The sequence below is a fragment of the Myotis yumanensis genome, unplaced genomic scaffold (genome assembly GCF_028538775.1).
Source record: "Myotis yumanensis isolate MYYU_CA2020_CCGP unplaced genomic scaffold, mMyoYum1.0.hap1 SCAF_3, whole genome shotgun sequence".
Taxonomy (NCBI): Eukaryota; Metazoa; Chordata; class Mammalia; order Chiroptera; family Vespertilionidae; genus Myotis; species Myotis yumanensis.
The window spans coordinates 194,102,601-194,123,957 of NW_027223754.1; the positions used below are offsets into that span (position 1 = coordinate 194,102,601).

The 21,357-nt window shown below is 41.2% G+C and overlaps 1 protein-coding gene across 1 annotated transcript in view; it reads left to right on the top strand.

Annotated features, from left to right (window-relative positions):
• The window catches only part of ANO2 (anoctamin 2), a 302,486-nt gene that overhangs the window by 254,535 nt on the left and 26,594 nt on the right, over window positions 1-21,357 (top strand). Inside the window, exon 20 of the mRNA XM_070408835.1 lies at window positions 11,572-11,717. Within this exon, the coding sequence (XP_070264936.1) occupies window positions 11,572-11,717 (146 nt within the window). The remainder of the gene's footprint in view (window positions 1-11,571; window positions 11,718-21,357) is intronic.

Genomic DNA, 21,357 nt, shown 5'->3' on the forward strand with positions numbered 1-21,357 from the left:
TCTCCCTCCTTGCTGCCAGGGCCTAGCTCAGCGGGCCCGGACTTTCAGCAGGATTTTCATGGCCTCTCCTCTTCTCAGATAGCTGGGCTATTTTTCCTTTGTCTGCTTGCCAATAACTTTCCCCATAAGGTAGGGCTCCTCTCACAGCCTTGTTTGCCAATCTGATTTGGGATGTTTGAGGTTCAGAACAATTAAGCACTTCGTTAAGTACACATAAGCAGCAAGAGGCAGAGGTAGGAACTGGATATCTTTGACCTCAAGCTGTCTAATATTTTTAATGCTATCTGTTCTCCCAGTGAACAAGTAAAAGAGATGTTCAGTATGGTGGATAGGTGAATATGAAAGTTTGAAACATAATGTAACTGTTTAGAAAAATCACTAAGAAAGTGTGGAATATATGATCTTAGGAGGAGAAGGATGCATAGCTGGTGAAATGCAGAATAGATTTTCATATGGATTCTCTCTACCCTCCCAGTTGGGTTTATACAGATTTTATAGAAGGATGACTTTCAATTAAGTTTTACATTGAGATAGTGATGAGAATAAACACTAACTCACAGGCATGAGACCTAAAGAAAAGAAGATGGAGCAAATGAAAATCTTCCTTCAGGTCAAAGAAAATGTAACTTGTTTTGCCCTTCATTTATATTGCTTTATGGTATTTACAGAAAAATCTGTTTCAGGGAATATTTTCAGGCAGAAAAGCATCAAATAGCCAGGGAATGACAGAAATGACTGGGGTAGCACTTACAGGCTGGGCCAATTCTGTTTAGGAGGCCAGGATGGACAATTTATACCAGGCCTGGAGATCTTTGCAAACCCCTTGCAAGATTAACTGTTGTGGGATGCAATAGTCAGTCCCCATGGGGTTAGCTGAAGATACTGCCATGCCCTCTCTCTCTCCCTTGGAGATTGACTATGCATATTGTATCAATGGTTCTGAGAAGTCCTGCTATAAAACAAAACCAAAAACACTTGTTTAATCCCTTCCTTTCCAACTGTATTTGTTCATGTTATTGGCCATCTTAGTTGTGGACATTGGGACCCACTCTGGCTAGTTCAGGAAGCAAAGGAATTGAAGAACAACTAGCTAACAGAATATTCCTTACAGGTCAGAGAGCCAGGCTCTGAGGTACATAACAGCACAACAGTATCCACATGGCAGGAAGGCTTGAAGGAAATACCACTGCCTTCACTTCTTGGCTCACATGACTCAGATATTAAAAGATGAGAACTGTATACTGAAGAGTCATACCCACAAATATTGCAGTCTGAACTTAACTAGCTGTCTTCATCAGCTCAGGCTGCTACAACAAAAAAGCACAGACTAGGAGGGATAAACAACACACATCTCACTGCATGCTCATTGACCTCTTCCTCGTGTGCATGTGGAAAGAGTGAGAGCTCTGGTGTCTCTTCCTCTTCCTATAAGGCAGTGGTTCTCAACCTTCTGGCCCTTTAAATACAGTTCCTCATGTTGTGACCCAACCATAAAATTATTTTCGTTGCTACTTCATAACTGTAATATTGCTACTGTTATGAATCGTAATGTAAATATCTGATATGCAGAATGGTCTTAGGCGACCCCTGTGAAAGGGCCGTTCGACCGCCAAAGGGGTCACGACCCACAGGTTGAGAACCGCTGCTATAAGAGCACTATTCCATCACAGGGGCTCCCTCATTCTGGCTTCATCTAAACCTAATTACCTGCCAAAGGCTCCACCTCCTACTACCATCATGTTGGGAATTAAAACTTCAACATATGACCCTGGCAGATTTGGCTCAGTGGTTAGAGTATTGGCTTGTGGACAAAAGGGTCACAGGTTCGATTCCTGGTCAAGGATACATACCTCAGTTGCAGGTTCTCCAGCACCAGTAAGAATGCGTGCAGGAGGCAACCAATTGATGTGTCTCTCTCATGTAGAGTTATTCTCATCTCTCTCTCTCTCTCTCTCTCTCTCTCTCTCTCTCTCTCTCTCTCCCAAAATCAATAAAGAAAAATCCTTGGGTGCGGATTAAAAACAAAAATTCAACATATTACTTTTGGAGGGGATATAAACATTCAGTCTATAACAACAGCCTGTCTGTTTTTCTTTCAACCTAAGCACAAGATTTGTATGCAATTAAATTTTTAAAATTTAAAAATACATATATGAAATGATCCTTGTCTTCTCAGAGCTTACATTTTAAGTCTGGAGACAAAAGAAAGTATGTGAGTTGGTGCTTTCTGTGTGGTGTAAACTCTGTTAGAATTCAGAGTGAATAAAGGTCAGGGATTTGGGAGCTGTTAGAGAACTCTTCCTAAGCTGAGGGTTTCTTTTCATTTGCTGAGGGTGTCTGTCTATCGAAGAAGGCTGCCACCATCATTTGTAACAAGATGGTCTGCAATTATTTTGTTTAAAGAAACAATTTCTCTTGAGTGAGGTATCTTTTCTAAACAAACAACAGACTGACTCAGGCTTATCAAAACCACCTCCTCACCCAGGTGGTGCTATAAATTGGAGAAAGTAAGGCTCATAGTGATGGCAGCTCTCTAATCAAAGTTTCAGGGCCATGGCAAGGGCAAGAGCCCAGAATCTCTCTAAACCTATTGAAAGGTTGCTGATTTCTTGGGCTGAATGGAACCATTAGAGGACATAGGATCCAACTCCTTTCTCCATGGAAAACTGCCTCTATGAGGGCTGTAACTGTCTGAAAGTTCTCCTGAGAATATTATTCTTTGGTCTTCCTCAGAAACACACTTACAGAGCTAAAGTTATCATGGAGAAAAACGTCATTTACCTGGAAACAAAACCCTTTATAGTGAGAGCTCTACTTCACGGAATGAGAATATTCAACATTCCTACGTAAAACTTTACGATTTCAGTTCTCAGAACAGATCTCAGCATCACCCACTATTAATTAGACTGAATGCTTTGAATGGTTTCCTGTCCCTACACTAGGACCACCTCAGGTGGCCCGCTGGCACGTGCTTCTCTTGGAGGAGGGTTGGTGAAAGCACTGGTGTCTGGGCGCCTTATTCTACCTCCCTGCTTAAGCTAGCCTCTAGGCATCAGACAGGAAGTCATCAATCTTGAGTAACTGAACCCTCTGAAGCTGTTCCCTGTTTTCCAGCTTTCTGATTAAGAGTCAGTGATAGTCATCAAGCAAAGCTGGTGAAACACATGGTTGCTGTTCTCTAGGAGTTTACCATCTCAGACAGACCACAATTGTTATGGACAAATACCCAGAAAATATGTAGACCAAAAAAAAGATGTACCAAAGCCACATCTTGCCCTTGGGCAGCTTTGAAACCAGCCCCTCCATCACTGCTACAAAGGAAAGTCTACATTCCCCCTCAACATCTGGGGAAGACATCTGCCCTCCCAGTACATTGTTGTTCTGTTCTGGATGGAATTGTATATAGCTTGTGGGCACGAGATGCCCATTTTTCATTTCTGGACATCTGCTCTACCATTTAGCCTTCTCACTCTGGACCCAGCAGCCTTTGATAGAGTGTAAGAGGGGCAAGAACTTAGTCATATGTTTGGGCTGTGTGTTGGCTTGTTCCCCAACCCATCAACTCCATCAGCTCCATAACAGATGAAACTAACACACGACTGTTTGCCTTGAAGGCTAAATTTTCTGATTTATGCTCAATGTATGTTTAATATGCCACAGTTAATTGATGCTAATTGCATAGTAACTCATAAAGCTGTGGGCATGTTGCTGCTCTAAGTCTCACTGTCCTCATCTTGTGATGAAAATGATGGCATTATAACCATCTCTCAGGTGCTCTCATTTCAGCTCAGACATTCTGTGAACCTCTCCTCTAGTCAATGAAGCTAGTCACTGGTGATTCCAAACACATGTTTTTGTTTCAAAATATTTTTTCTCATTTCAGTTTCTAATTTGCTAAAGGACACACCCAACATAATTATGTAGTTAAATTCAGGGATATAGAACAAAAAATTCTTCCACCAAATCCTAATTATTCTATCTCCAAAGCTCTTTATAATTCTACAGGTTGTATTTTGAGTTTGGTCACATGAAATAACTATGATTATGATTTATGGACCTTCCATTTTCTACTCAGAACCTACTCTGAATAAATTAGATCCATCCAATCCAGGGTTCAGCACCTGGCAATATCCTTATGTGTGACACAGTTGAAATGAGCAAGAAAATAAAAAGGAGTCTTTTATAGTCCTAAGAGAAATGACAGTTGAGCCTGACCGTGAAGAAGGAACAGTGTAAATTATAAAAATTTGGCCCAAAGGTCTTTAGCCCTTTGATGGAGACAGTATAATATACTCACTGCATGACATCAGCAAAGTTATTCTAGAAAAATTTGTGTCCAACACAGTTATGTGAAAATACAGCCTGGATATATGCTCAGCTCTCTAGAAAATGGGAAATATGGACATCTGAGAAAGGAAGAACCATTCTTTGGGATTTCAGGTTGCTAAGGTGTTGCTGAATGTTATTGCTTATATGTTCACATGTAATGCTTGTAAGTATTTCAAGTTCTGGGAGTAGACTAAAAAGAGCAACTCAGGAATACGATTTTTCTCTTCTGTCCTGGGCCCAGTGGCTTTTGGTTCAAAATGTAGCTCTCATGTACCTTCAGAACCTGCCTAAAAGTTTTTCCTCAAGGGATATAAATATTAATCTTAGAGAACAGACTTGATTTCTTTATAAAGAAGCAAGTCTGAGGAGTTAGGCAGGTGATCATGCTAGATAAGAATATTTGGGGTAAAAAATATAAGATTATACAGTTGTAAGATTGTCTATAGCAGTGGTTCTCAACCTGTGGGTCGCGACCCTTTCACAGGGGTCGCCTAAGACCATCGGAAAACACATATATAATTACATATTGTTTTTGTGATTAATCACTATGCTTTAATTATGTTCAATTTGCAACAATGAAATTGGGGGTCATCACAATATGAAAAACTGTATTAAAGGGTTGCAGCATTAGGAAGGTTGAGAACCACTGGTCTATAGTATTCCTTTCCTATTTCTGAGAGCAATTTTCTAATGTTCTTTCAAAGAAAATTTTAAAATGTGAAAGACTATCTAATTGATCTTTATTGTAGGTCAGGCAGTCCACCATAATTGATCTCTCCCCTGAGGGTACAATATTCTCATTAGATTCTGTGTGTGTGTGTTGCTCAAAGTACCACAACTACAATGTTGATGCCTCTGAGAATCTTAACATCCAGCAAGCTTCTTGAATTAGAACCGTTTCCCAATCTTTAGTTATTTGTGAATCAATTTTTAAATTTTTCCTCATATCTACCTGAATAGCTATTTGCATATTAATTTCCCCTAAATGAATTTTATTAAAATCCATAACATTTCCTACAGTGGAAAACAAACACAATCAGTTACCATAAATAGCAAATAACAATAGAAAGAAACAATGAAACCAGAGCATTACTAATCAATGACATTAGCCTAAGAGCTGCATTCACTTTCTTATCCACTAGCATGGGGTGGTGTTAAGGACATACCAGCAGCAGATAGATTTTCTCCTTGACTGTAGTCAGTGGGACTGAATGAGAGCAGGAAAGGAAATAGCTTTCCCAGGTGCTTTAATAAGATACAAGACCAAGTGTAGAGATCTTCCAAAGGTGTCACATGCACTACTACTGGAATGCATCCTTTGCTGGAAACACTGGTTTTGAGCAATAGTATCACCTCCTAATCCCACAAGTCTCCACAAGGTTGGCACAGATAGCAGGCATGTGCAAGGATCCTGCACACTCATCCTTTGGGACCTTGGATAAGCTTCTCCATCAGACATTCCCTTTTCCCACCCCTAAATGTGGCAGGTGTCCCCGACAGGGCCACTATGGAAACCCAACTCTGTCCAGGTACCATCCACCAGGCAGTGTCACTTCTCACCTTTGCTGGGCCTGGTTCAGAGGCCCTGCAGATGGAAAAACAAAGTGCTTCCCAGGGAGACAGTAAAACCTGGGGCACCAGGAAGACACGACAAAACTGGATTATGTGGTCTGGCCTCGGACTATTCCCACTCATGCCACCCAGGCTCCTGGGCCTGACAGAGTTGTAGCAGATGCTTTCTAGAGAGGAGTCAGACAGTCTTAAACATTACAGGCCCCTTGATAAAGCTCATCGGCAGTGACTTCTGGGATGACTTTGTGCATGGTGAGAGGCAAGGCAGAATCTGACCCCATGCCATTTATTACCTGAGTCCATTGTTGGGGAGTTCCCTCAGTCCCACCTCCCTCATGCCATCCCCACCTTTCCCTCTTCCATATGTGTTTGTGCAAAGTATACTTTGAATCCAAACTGTGTGGTGCCTCTAAAACAGGGGTGGGGAATGTCCAGATATGTCCTGCTAAATCATTTGGTCTGGTTCTTCCAAGGCATTAGGGGTGAGTTAAATGTTTGACCAAATGTAGCAGGCTAATTTTTAAGTTGATAATTTTATATAGCCAGTGAATGATGTTAAAAAAAATATCCAAATGGCCCTTGACAGGAAAAAAGGTTCCCCATCCCTGAAAAACATGCCACATGACATCCCAAGTCCTCACTATAATTTTATCTCAAACTAGGTCCTGTATTCCTTGAAGCAAAATTGGAAATAGGCCTTGTATCATTCAGAAAGATGAGTGTGTGTGTGTGTGTGTGTGTGTGTGTGTGTGAAAGGGTAAATGCCAACTTCTCACCTGGGCAAACTCTGGGATGGAGAGAGCAGGTAGAGCAAAATTTCCACCAGCAAAAAGTCCCACATCCCTATTCTTACTGAAAGCACAAAATCACATCCCAAAATAACAGGAATATAACCTTTGGACACAGCCAGTAAGATTTTATAAACTTTCTACTTTTTTTGGTAAATGCGATAAATATTATCTTTCAAGACATAAAACAGCTCTTTAAAGACATCACAGGCAGCGGAGGTCTGTGTTCTCCTCAAATACTGTGGAATCTGGCCATGAATCCAGAGTTTAGGGAACAAATTTGAACCTTGTCAGGTGTCAAGAAAAGGAATACACAGCTCAGAGGTTGATATGTTTCTCTTCTTTGGCCCATTTAAGGCTTGGTTCTGCCTTCTTTAACAAGGCTTGCAGTGGCTGTGGAACCAGGGTCTGTGGGTGACAGCCTGGGGCCTGGATTCCTGTGGCAGGAGGCCCCAGATGGGACAGACACTCCCCATGGTCTTGGGGTGAGCCTAGGGGGCACAAGCAAAGGAAAGGCTCTGAGCCTTTTGGACAGTTTCTCAGACTTGTCATTATAAAAGGGACAGAAAAATAACAGACGAAAGGAAAAGGGGGGTAACATCAAAGAAGTTATTTTAACGAGCGAGTGCATCATACGGTCGGAATCATAATCTGAAGCTTTCCAAATGACCCATCTGTATGTTATACAACTTGCAGGATTCCTGTTAAATCCCGCTCTTGAGGGACTTTCTGCATCAGTTTTTTAAATTGTCCCCCCGCCTCATTTTTGGCCTACCCCTGGTGTATTATACTGCTGACTCCATAGTGCCTCCTGAAGCTCTTCTGCTGCCCTCTCCCATGCCACGTGGTCTTCCAGTTGGCCTGCTGTTCCTATGATGCTCCTTCCTTGCCCTCTGAAGGTTCCTTGCCCTCCATCCCTCCCTTAACTGTAGATATTTTCCCCTCTGCTCAATCTACATGTGGTGCTCATTGTAGGATTTCAGTTGTCTCCACGATAATTCTCAGATCTTGAGTTCAAACCTAGACCTGTTTTCAGAGCTCTAGACCTACATAACATTGCTTAGTAGACATCCCTACTTAGCTATCTCATGGTATCCTCCACTTCCAACTCCTCGTCCCCTTTATCAAAATTGCCTGTTCTCTAGTGTTCCCTGTGTTAGCAAATGGTGTCACCATCTACCATATGCCCAAAGACCCTTCCATCCTCAGTCTCCTTCTATTCCCACATACAGTTCACCACCAGCTTCTTAACTTTATCTTCTAAGCATGTCTCAATCTGTCTACATCTCTCCATGTCCATTGCAATCACCTAGACTCTGCTTCCATAATCTCTTACTAAAGCACTGTACGATACCTTCAGTGCCATGAACTTGTCTTATCTTTTGTCACTTCCTCTCTCCTGCTCTGTGCCCCAAACATTTTGAACTTTCACTCTCTCCTCTGAGCCATTTTCACATTTACCTTTGGCTGTTGCACAAATAATTCCATGGGCCTAGAACAGTGATGGCGAACCTTTTGAGCTCGGCGTGTCAGCATTTTGAAAAACCCTAACTTAACTCTGGTGCCGTGTCACATATAGATTTTTTTTGATATTTGCAACCATAGTAAAAAAAATACTTATATTTTTGATATTTATTTTATATATTTAAATGCCATTTAACAAAGAAAAATCAACCAAAAAATGAGTTCGTGTGTCCCCTCTGACACTCGTGTCATAGGTTCGCCATCACTGGCCTAGAACATACATTCACCTGTCACACACTCTCGCTCTTTCCCATGCTTTTTCTATCATCTCTTGTCATTTATTTGATTTATACATCTCTTCCTTAGGGAAACGTCCTCTGCTTTAGGCAAAGTTAGGTTTCTTTGTTATCTACATATATAAAAGCCAGGCGACAGGAATGATGGAATGACCAGAATGACAGGTCACTATAACACGCCCCTCCCCCTGGCCGGCCCAGGGGTGGGGCTGGCCTGGGGAAGGGGCCGCAGGAGGTTGGCTGGCCAGCCCCACCCCTGATAACCCCCCAATCAGGGGCAGGGATGGCCGACCTCTTGTGGCCCCTCTCCCCCTGCCAGCCTGGCCCTGATGGGGCCCCGATTGGGGGCAGGGACAATGGCCAACTTCCCAGGGCCCCTCCCTCCAGCTGGCCCGGCCCTGATCAGCCCCAATCGGGGGCGAGCCAACCAGTTCCCACCCATGCTCAAATTCTTGCACCAGGCCTCTAGTATTCTCATAATTACCTAAACTTCTTCCTTCATAACACTCATTACACATTATTGTCAACACTTGCTTGTGTTCACTTTCTTAGCTACACTACCTCATCAAATACATCAGATATCTTATTGGTTGCATTTATTTTTTCCTGGAGAGCATACCCATAAACTGGAACCTTCTATACAGCTATCAATCTGAGTTTGATTCAATGCCTCCTTTTTCTGATGGATTCCTTGTTTGCTGAGTTATATATTGACTTTTTTTTTGCTTTATATCCTTGGTTGGTGAAATTCATCCTCCTGGAATATCATGAGGATGGATGATGCACAGAAGGTTATCTTTTAGGAAAACTTGCATATGTAAAGATGTTTTTATTCTGCCTTTGCACTTGATGTATACTTTGGCTGGGTATAGAATTCTGTGCTAAAATCTTTACCTCTTTAATGTTAAAACATTTCCCTAGAATTTTCCAGTGTCAATGGCTGATGTTGAGAATTCTAATATCATTTTGATTCCAAATAATTTTTAAAGAATTTATGTTTGTCCTTCTGTACCTGGAAGCTTTTAGAATCCTTTTCATTATTCTTAGATTTCTGAAATCTCATGGTGATGTGCTTTGGCAGAGATCCATTTTTTTTTTTTTTTAACCATTATGCTGAGTAGGTTTTTCCAACCAGAAAATGCATATTTTTCACCTCAGGGACATTTCCTTGTATTTCTTATGTATTTTCTTCCCCACCATTTTCTTGGTCTTGTCTTTCTCATTATATTGGAGTTCCTAGATTGATTCATTTTCTTATCTTTTCTATTGTCCATTTATTTGTCTTTTATACTTTTTTTTAGAGTTTATTTATTTTTAACTTCCCATTATTTTATTGGTTTTATTTCAGATCTAGAGTTTTCCTGGTTCATTTTCTCCTCAAAATAAACTCTTTGCTCCTGCTGGTGTTAGAAAGTGGTAGTCACTTGGAAAATATGAATAGGCAGACACATTAGGGCCTACTGTTCCTTAAACAGTGCATTGACCAATCACTACCAACTGCCTTTGGTGATATGTGGTGCCTACAATTTCTGAGCCTCTCTGATATTTTGCAGCATGAGCTGGCTTGCTTTTCTATGATGTCTTTTACTATAGGCACTTGGTATTCAACCATAACAGTTTTGCTAACTCTTCATCAGTGTTCATCTTCCAAGGCATTCATTACATCTCTCAATACACTACTGTATTCATGACTGTTTTCTTTAACCTTGTGGTTTCATACATTTTAAAATTCATTATTATTTTTGTAGCATTTCAGAAGTAGATAAGGATATATGCATGTGTTCAATTTTCCATGTTTAATTAAAACCATTAATTAGTTTTTACTAAAGATTTAGCCAAATTTTCTGATTACTGATATCTGGAGGAGAAGTCTCAGTTTGAGTTCTGGTTCTTGACCTCCTTTTCCACCTCCTGTCTCCTCTTCCACTCTGTCCTTCTTTTCTTCTCTCTTTCTCTCTCTTCTCTCTTTTCTCTTTTGTTCTGACTCACAGATAAGGCCTCAGCTGGTCTACTCTATTTGGCTTCAGAATCTTCAGGCTCCATCTGGGTTTTTCTCAATTTCTTAATGCCACAGAATTATCGCTTGCTAATTTATTATGAAATATTTTATTTTACTGCTGCTTAAATGGATCTCAACTTATTCTTTAAATCCTCCTTTGATAATGATGGTGGTGGTGGTGGTGGTGGTAGTGATGATGATGATGATGATAATGATGATCGTAGAGCCAGTGATAGATATATTTAGTGAGCTCTTAGCATGTACCAAGCCCAAAGTGCAGCATGTTACATAGATTATCTCCTTTAACTAACCCTGTGGGCTAGTTAACATTTTCTCATTGATAAGAAAGTAAAACTTACGGAGTTTTAATAACTGGCTTACGAAACTACAGCTGGTGAATTGTGAATCTGGGCTTTACACAACTATTTTCTGACCTCAAAGATCAGACTTTACCCACTACACTATACTACATCTTCTTGATGGCAATTGATATTAGAAAGACATTGATTAGAACATAATTTTTAATTATTAGATTTCCATAAACTGTTAGAAGCACTTTCTAACAATAGATGCCTAATGTTGACAGGAGTGCTAGTCTGGAAATAGCCACATAGGGGTGGCATGATCTTGTGTGAGGAATGTGGAGGGCGGGGGTGGTGTCCTGCATTTAGATGGAACATGGACTTCAAAATCACTTTAAATTCCTCAAGTCTATGATTCTGTCTGTTCTTCTGTTCTCCTCTAAACTATCTCCTAAGAATTTTCTCATAGAATAGTTAGCAGAATTGGCAGCCTGTTCTTTCATCTAATTTCATTGTCTATATATTGTGCATCAATTGGAAGTATGAAAAGACTATACCCTCAGGTATATTTTAACATTTAATATTAAAATGATAATAGCTACCATCTATTGAATACTTACCATGCCCAGAAACTGCTAAAAATTATATAAACTCTCTCTAGGGTTGTCTTTAAGAAAAAAAACAGTCTCCTCCATATCCCTTTATCTGTCCTTGGATCAGAGATAATTTTAGTGTCTACACTTAGTTTGTTTCTCCTTTCTGTCTGCAGAACTAATTCTGTCCTCCAGAGACTTTTGGTGACTGGTCCATTTCTTTTCCAGGAAGCTAAAGAAACTATTTCGGAAGCTGAAAGATGAAACAGAACCTGGAGAAACTGACTCTGCCCATTCAAGGCATCCAGAGCAGTGGGACCTAGACTACAGCTTGGAACCATACACTGGACTGACTCCAGAGTACATGGAAATGAGTAAGAGCTAATGATCTTTCCTTCCACTGGATGCAGGTTCAGACATGTGATCTGGGAGAGGAGTGAGGAGAAGGTTAGGGAATTGCACTGCACCTTCCTGGGCTTCCTGGTTACACAATGTCACCTTCAGTGCCACATAAAAGTAGAGGAGTGTACAGCAGAAAGAATCCTGGAATGAGAACCAGGAACAACTCTTATCACCAAGTGGATGCTAGGATGATGCTCTCTTCTCCTTGAGCTTCCTCTCCTCATCTTGAAATGAGAAGTTTGGTCTCTCGGGTCCCTTTGCATGGCTTCTATCATTGATAAAGCTGAAAGAGAAATAGTGAAGCCTGAAATTTAGGGACAGAGTTTCCATTAAGGAAAAGTAAACTAGTCCTATCACACTTGGAACAAGAGTTATATACTTCTTTGACATGGAGAGTACAGGAGAGTCCCCCACTCTGATAAGGTAGGTCTGGGTAAGATGTCAACTTTTCTTTAAAAAATCTGAGGATATTTAGGGGTGAGAAATAGATTTCTAGTTACCGGGACTCTGGTTGTTCTTGAATAGGCTTTAAAACAGGAGCGCATGTAGTACAGACTGATAAAACACAGTGGTTTTACATTTGGTTCAGAAGCCATGAGTTTTCCATTATGAGAAGTGTCCCAACTTAGACCAGCTGCCTTCAAACTCCTGGCTACTTGTGAATAATTCTGATCTTTTATTGAGGTGGATATTTGAGAATTCTCTTTCCAAGACTTGTAACTAATGAATTAAAAACATAGGACCAAGAGGTCAGACATACAATCTAAACATTTATTCAATCTAAAGTGTTGAAAAAACATCAATCAGATCCAACAAAAGAATCACTCAATACCTAATATCATTGTATTTTCATGATGACTCCTGCCTACTTTGGTTAATCACTTTTAATAGAGGGCCACTAATGCCTTTCTGGGCATCAGGTACTTCACATCTTATTTCTAATGGATATTTATCCTCTTCTGTGTTGTAAAAGTGTGTGTGTGTGTGTGTGTGTGTGTGTGTGTGTGTGTGTTAAGGGTAGAGAAAAGGACTTCTTCCTTATAGCTTTAGATGACCTCAAAATTTCTGTTCTAGCTCTGGGGATCTAAAATTTCAGGCAAAACCTGAACTTTGTATTCTCAATAAACTCACCAGAGAAGAAACAATCATTGTGTCTGTTTCAGGAATAATAGGAAAAGAAAACATCAAGACCCAGTGTATGTAAACACATAGCTCCCTTATGCTTTTCACCTTTAGTTAAGTGCTACCTCTAATCCCTCTCCAACTAGATATTTACACAGAGATGATTACTTGTATTTAAGATGCTATTCTACGCCTACCATCCTCTCAGTAAAAATTGGTTGCCAGAGATTTGAGGCTTCCATTTGGAAAAGGTTTATATGAGAAATCTTTGAGCCCTGTCTGCCAACCTCCACCCTCCAATTCCAGTCCCCTCCCATTACCACCCAATTATCTGTGTAGGTTTGGCTGTTTGTCCAGATAGCTATTTCAAAGCTTTCTCTTTTGAGTGATTAAGATCAAAGACCCTTGAGCCACGTGCCTTAGGTTCAAAATCTAGCTTTATCACCAACTAGCTGGGCAGCTTTAGGTGAGTGGCCAACCTTTGTGTCTCAATTAGCTTTAAATGATAATAATAATAATAGTAATAATAATAATAAGAAGAATATCTACCTTATAGGATTGTTATATTTAATGAATCAATATCTGTAAAGTTCTTAGAAGAGTGTCTAGCACATATAAAATCTATGTGAAGGGTCAAGTGTTGTTTCTCTTAATGGCCCTGGGCCCTAGGAAAGCAGAGTATAGGGAAATATGCTCCAATTTGTGAGCCATTGTATCATTGAATAGACAGCCACTCTGTCTCAAACTTGGGTGATTACAAATTCATGAGAAGAGGAAAAAACAACTAGAAGACTTGGTGATTTCTGGGGAGAAAATCACACCAAGAGTATAGAGAGTGAAATTGATTCTATGGAGGAATCATTAATTATTTGCTTTTCTGTCTCAGCATTGCGTTTGATACATACACTGATGATGTATCTTGCAGAATCATGGTAATATTGCTCACATGTCTGTTCTTCAGCAAACTTATTCTATTAGATTCCAAAGATCAGTCAGTAGGGACTAAGGCTTATTCATCTCCATATCCTCCAGAATAATGTACTTTTCCTGGCACATAACAGGCAGATAATATGTCTGATAAATAAAAACAAATTAATGAATCTATTTTTATTTATTTTTAAATTAAGTTTATTATGGGGACATTGATCAACATGATCATGTAGGTTTCAGGTGTGGTTTCTATGTTACAAGATCTGTATATTGCACTGTGTGCCCACCACCCAAACTAAAATCTTCTACTGTCGCTATATAGTAGGACCCCCTTCTCCCCCAATCTCCTTCCCTCCGGCAACCACCACACTACTGTTTATGTTCACAGGTTTCCATTTTATATCCCACATATGAGTGAAATCATATGGTTCTTAGCTTTTCCTGACTGTCTTATTTTACTTAGCATAATATTCTTAAGATCCATCCACGTTGTTGGAAATGGGAGTATTTCATCTTTTCTTATGGCTGAGTAGTATTCCATTGTGTATATGTACCACATCTTCTTTATGGAGTCCTCTATCACAGGACACTTTGGTTGTTTCCATGTCTTGGCCACTATGAATTTATTAATTATTAAGGGTAGGTTTCTTAACAGAGGTAAGTTTCTTATCATTTTAAGTGGCAAATGAAGGATCATTTTTCAAAGCAGGGCTTGGTTGATGGTGGTTCAAGGATGTTCTGAAGAGTTTTCCAACTCTGGGAAAGAGGCAGGACTTGATCTCCAAGTTCCATTCTCATTCTGAGGATTTGCATATCAATAATAAGAGTAAGGTAGAGTATGCTAAGGAAAAGGGCTGGCAAGTGCAAATGTTGTTTTTTAGGTAGGGAGGGTTCAGGTAAAGACCTGGGATTAACAGAGAACCCTGAAGATCAGACAACTTTGCATTTCATATCAGGACACAGGGAACAGTTATGAAATCTTGGCTAATGCTATGACTATGTATGAACTCTATTTCCCTTGAGGAAGTGGGCAGCAAGTATAGAAGGGAGATAGTAAAACCTAAGGAAGGAATGAGGTAACACAGGTAGACTCATTAATTTATTCATTCATCAAACATTAAGTACTTAGAGAAGCAAATTTGAAGACCAGAAGAGTCTCTTCAACAATTCAAGTTGATATTGATTCAGTCAACAATCTGTTATTGATTCAGTTTTGTCTGGAGGAGGAAGCCTGGATCACACATGGGTTTTCTAAGCTGGGTTTCACAGAAAGTCCATCACAGAATTCGGTAGGCCATTTTGCTCTCAGTCATTTTAGAGATGTGGCTATTTTATTTCATATTTTATATAAGTACAAGGACAGTGATTCTGAGTTAGAGTCCTTTCATTCTTTTCATCCCTGGATTATCCTCTTTGCCCTTTAAGGGAGTATTTGCTTCCAGTTATAATCAAAGGCTGTAGAATAAACTTTACTAAGTGACAGCTTCATCTAACAGTATAGGTAGGCTAAGTGTGGTTAGAAACGGGTTCTGGGATCAAACCAACCAGCCTTTGAATCTTAAGTCTGCTGAAGCTAGTTACATGACTCTGAGCTTGATATTTAAGTTCAACCAGGCCCAATTTGCTCATCTCAAAAGTGGGGTTGATGATAACAGCATCTACCCTATTAGGATGGTTCTGAGAAGTAAGTGATGTAAATAAAGTAGCTAAAAAAACAGTGCTTGATGTACATAGGTTTTCAATGAATATTAGCCACAGTTGGTATTGTCAGGAGTCCAGTTTCTTTCTCTTTAATCTAGAAATGGACTAAACACAGTGTGAAGCCGCTGAATGTCGTGAACCCTGGAGGGTCTTCCCACCCCATTAGTGTGAGGTTGGGTAGTAATGTTTAAAGACTGAGGGTCCCAAACTCCCAAGCAAATCTGACTCACCCTCAGAAGCCTGAGATATAAACATTCCAAGATGTCCTTTCAGAGAATCTCAGGCCCTTAGGGCTCTACATGACAAGTCTGACATCTCAAATGTGTTCTTTTTTACATTTGTTTATCTATAACCCACAAACTTTTCTTCTAGTCATCCAAAAAATAATTTATTGTACTCCTGATTCAGAAATTCAGTTATCCTCCTTAGAGTCTTCCGCCAGCTTCTTAAACACACCCAAGCTCTGAGGCCCTTGGACTACTAATGTGGAGGATGAGATGAATTTCTTCTGTTATTCACAGAGTCCTTAGAGGAAATCTCATTTTGCGCAATCCTGAGTTTTCATCCTGTCAAATTGTAATAGAATAAGAGGTGTATTGATGATTGCATATTTACTTATTCATTTATTTGGAGTGAAAGCCAGATAATTATTCTAAAGGGCCAGGGGCTGTTGGTTTCCCCTGCTCTTTGGGTATGTACACCAAATCCTGTAAGAATTGCCCAGCTGATGGAAATGCATGGGGCAGGTCCACCTCAGGGACCAGGACATCAACACCCTTGCAGCTGTATCCCAGTTGTCTCATGCAATTGTAAGCTTGGACTCCTGGGTTTAGGAAAGCATCCATGACTTGATATAGACCCTGTGTTCTCCATGACTCCTCTCTGACTTTGCATCAACTCGAGTTGGCTAGAAGCCTGCTCAGTATGATCCTGAGTCTTTTTTTCTTATGGCTCCTTACCTCACTAACTTTGCCTCTACTAAGAATTTTGAATTCCTATTGAAGTCACTCCTCCTTGATCTACTACAAATACCTCCTAACTTATCTCCCAGCTTCCTTTCTCTCTCCCTCTTCCCCTTCTCCTTCTCACTTTTAAAAATAACTTTTCTAAAATGCAATCCAGAGCATGTTATCTTTTCTATTTAAAACCCTTCAGTGTTACTGACTTTAAGATAAAATTCAAGTCTCCTAGCATAATATGAACTGGCTCCTGCTCTGTATGCTCTTCATGATGCCCCATATTTACATCTGGTTTTCTCATGTTACTAGGTCTGAATTTGCTTATCTGCCTGCAACAAGTTCTAGCTGAGCTGTGCAGACTCAAACATATCTCTTGAAGCATTTTTGGTTCTCCCATCCTCAGTTCCTCTCTTATACTTGCTTCGATATAGGAGAAAATGTGAGTGCTTTAGGGGCAGAGACTGAGCTTTATTCCTCTCTAGTTACAACACTCAGCACAGTTCCTGGAACATAGTAAAAGCTCAATAAAATATTTCTTGAATGAATGTCTCTTTAACTCCCCTTCCTTCAGCAGCAGGGAAATAGAGACCCCATTTCTTTTTACTCTATGATATTTGGGCCAGCCTTCCTTTTTACCGTAAACATATTTATATGTATTTTTAATATGCAGCAATTTTCATCTCCCAAGAACAAAGTAAACCTTGTTTATTATCAGGATTTCCCTCAAAGAAAAGTCACTTCTGGTTTTAATTTGCTCCTTTGCCTTCAGGGATCAAGTCATTAGTGGAAGTGGACAGAGTGGAATGCTCTCACTCAGACTCAGGATTTAAGTTCAACTCCAATTTCAAGTCTTTCCCTCTGTACCGCCCCTCCAAGCCATTCCTGAGGGTAATGGTGTGTCAGGACCTGTGCCAGGCGCTGAGGACACAGAGGCAACAAATGGGTCTAGGCCAGGGGTGGGCAAACTTTTTGACTCGAGGGCCACAATGGGTTCTTAAACTGGACCGGAGGGCCGGAACAAAAGCATGGATGGAGTGTTTGTGTGAACTAATATAAATTCAAAGTAAACATCATTACATAAAAGGGTACAGTCTTTTTTTTTTTTTAGTTTTATTCATTTCAAACGGGCCGGATCCGGCCCCCGGGTTGTAGTTTGCCCACACTGGTCTAGGCCCTGCAGGCTCTAAAGATCTAGTGGCAGAGAGAAATGGGCAGACAGTCACAAGAAAAGACCTGGTTGTCATAGAAAAAATGCAGCTAACTGCTTGCTTTGAAGACATTAGGTCTTTGCAACTTTCATTTGACCGAGCAGAGGTGTGTGACAGAGAACTGGCCACTCTAGTGTGCCTTTGTCCTGTAACTACCCACTCACTGAACATCCTTAGGTTTTAGAAACTTCCAACTGAGCAGCACAAAGTCAGGCCTGGAAACAAGAGGCTCCTCTCCCAGCCATCATCTCAGGCCTGTTTTGGGACTTTAGACAAGACCAGGAAAAGAATCCATCTCTGGGAAAACATGTCTCAACCCTCCTGACTGGAAACTTAGTTCCTGTGACTATTTTCTGAGTTATCTACCACATCTGTGGCCCCACCATGCTCCAGGCCCCTCGCCGAGAAATCTCCGCATCACTGTTCTTCACTTTCTGTCTCCACACAGTCCCATCCAGTGGGTGGGTCTTTCCCCTGGAATATCTCTGGAAGCTGCTCCTGTGGGTAGCCTCTGAGCCTCCTCTACTTGCTGCTTTTTCTGCTACACCCTCAACACAGTCACTTGCAACCACCATCCAACGATTGCCCTGTTTATTATTTCGGAGGGTAGAATTGGTCTTATCATCCATTGTTCAGAAATTTCCAGTCTCATATCCTTAACAAGGCCTTCGTGGGGCATCCTGTCAATTTATTGAACCCTAGGCCCTTTTATGCATACGAGGTCCAGCCACAATGAACCATTTTTTACCCACAGTCTTTCATGCCTGATCTTGCATATTTCCCTTGCCCTGGAATTCCCTGTGCCTTCCCATTCACATGACCAAACCCAGCTCTGTCTCCTCCTCCCCAAAGCGCCTTCCCTTCCCTAACCTCACCCTTCTCCCCATCCTCAGTATTTCAGCTCCCTCCTCCACAGCATTTCAGACAAGCTGCCTCCTAAATCAGTGATGCCTGTTGGTAATTAATTTCCTGAAGGCAGCTTCCTCCAATTGCAAGGCCTTGCATAGCCCCTGCCACAGCATGGGCACTGGAAACATATTGGGTAAACTAGTAAAGCAGGACTGAATAAACAACCTCACTTCTAGTCAGGCTGACATCAATTCTCATTTAATGGGCTGCTAATCCAGGGAGTGGATTATCAGGAATGGTGGTTATCCTTGTTTCTCTTTCTCTGCCTCCTCCTCCTTTCAAGTCTTCCTCTTTCCCTCTCCTGCCCTTGGCTTCTGCCTTCTCCCCTCCCCCATCGCAGGCCTATTATGAACTCCTTTCCAGCGAGGAAGCTAGGGAAATAAGAGAAGGCGTAATGTGAACCCATCCATGCTGCTCATAGGTGGCAGCTCTGGGAAACAGCTTGGTGGGAATGAAGACTGAGTTCACACATGTCAAAACTTAGTTGGAGGCACTCATTTCTGCTATCCCATGAATAACTAAGACTTGGTGATAGTAATTATACCACTACTTCTGATTTCTCTGCACCCCGTGTCTTCAAAGTGAAAGTTCCTTTTATTTTCAGATAATCACTGTTGGGCAGATCAGTATCTCTCCTTCTCATTTTTCCAGGTTGTCAGGTGAGACTTGGGTGTTAATGCAGGTCTGCCTTTATCTATCATTGTGATCTTGGGCATGTCATATATCTCTCTGGGCCTCATTTTCCTCCTTGACATTATATTTTGCCCTTGAACAATGCAGGAATTGGAGGCACTGACCCCCCACACAATAAAAAAACACACACAACACCTGCACATAGCTCTGGCCAGTGTGTTCAGTGGTTAGAGCATCCACCTGCTCTCCAAAGGGTCACAGGTTTGATTCCTGGTCAAGGGCATGTACCTGAGTTGCAGATTTGATCCTCAGGACACATGCAGGAGGCAACCAATGGATGTTTCTCTCTCATATCAATCTCTCTCTCTCTCTTCCACCTACCATCTTCCTTTCCACTTTCTCTAAAATTCAATGGGAAAAAAATATCCTCAGGTGAGGATTAATATATTTTGTACATTATATGTATTATATACTGTATCTTTATAATAAAGTAAATTAGAGAAAAATGTTACTAAAAATCATCAGGAAGAGAAAATATATTTATAGTATTGTATTTATCAGTACCATTGAGTTTAGAAAAATCTGTGCAGTTCAAACCATGCTATTCAAGGGTCAAGTGTATAGGCAATTAGACCAGATGAGTTTTTCCTTGCAGAGATGCAACTCACTGTTCTGTGGTCATAACCAATTATGTAATAAGTCACAAGCAATGCACTACTGCTAATAATATATTTTTAAAATATAAAGTAAAACAGTGCCAATGCCATCCTCACTTTCTCACATTCCCAGATTATTTTTGAGTGAGAGAACAAGGGAGGTTTCAAAACATGGCTTCACCAATAGAAGTGAGTGATGTGCATAATCATTTTTCATTGAGTATCTTGACAAGAATAAAGAGTTTCAATCTACTGGACCAGGTGACCTCCTGGGTCTCTTCTAGTGCTGGCATCTGAATTTTTACATACCAGCTGGACCATGCTCCTGGGAACCAAGAGGCCCAGCAGGTGATGCCAGTTGCCTAAGGTCACCTCAAAGGCTCATTCATGGAACTGAATCTACAGACCATTCAGGACCCCTAGGAACTTAGGCTTCAGTGAAGGGATGGGGTGGAGTGAAGTTTTCTTCCTTCCTTCCCAACAACCTAGACCTCCCCAATTCCAGAAAGGCCCTTGTCTTGGGCTTTGAGCAAAAAACGAGAACAGTGAAACCAAAGCAGCCCACTGCCTCTGGTGTGCCTAACATGGTGATCCCTGGCCCTGCTCTCAGCTGTCAGCTTCCTTCCCTGTGATCCCCAGGACCACCCATGCAGACAGGAAGTGCGCTGAGCCCACTCCGAGCCTGTCAGTTGTAATGGTGAGGCAGGTCATCAGTTGAGGGAGGCAGCAGGGGGAGATGTATTATATTTACATTTTTCTAAATTGTGCTGGAACCAGGGCCCAGGGCCCAGCAGGCATGGGGGAGGGGCCATGAGGTGAAGGGGAAGCTGGGAGGGAGGGTTAGGCTGGGATTCAGCCTGGAGGAGGGGGTTTTGGTGGTAGAGAGCTACCTCTGGGCAGGATTCCTGGTGGGGATGGGCTGGCTCCAGACAAAGAGAAACCTGAGAGTGAGGGATTAAGCTGGAAAAACCTGTGAGGGGAGCAGCAAGCTTTCGAGGGAATCTCCAATATCAAACCCTTTTCCTGAAGAGCTTACTAAGAAGGACTTCAAGGGTAGTTCCCCATCCCCCACCTCTGAGGGGAGAAAAGAATGCTGGCCCAGGAGCAAGCCTTGACATTAATCATCACTGTCCCCAACCCCAAAATGGGGCTTCAAAGCTGCTTTACCACAGCCCCTCACAGCCTAGTTTTGAGTTTTCCTCAGGGCCCGATGAGAGGAAATGCTTCAGTTGCTTTAAGAGCTGCTAGCAAAGTTGTCTGGACACTTGCAGCAGTTGAATTTTAGAGAGTGGGATTTGGCACAAAAACACACGCCTGAATTTAATCCTATAAGAAGACTTTAGTGACAGGTTCCCAAAGACTCTCCTGATAAAGTTTTGTCACCATTTTATCAGATAAGTCAGTTATGCAATTGTTGGTTCTTCTCAGCTGAACACCAATGACCTAGATCCCTGTTATTTACTAAATTGTGATGGGCAAGATTTGTGTCTTATT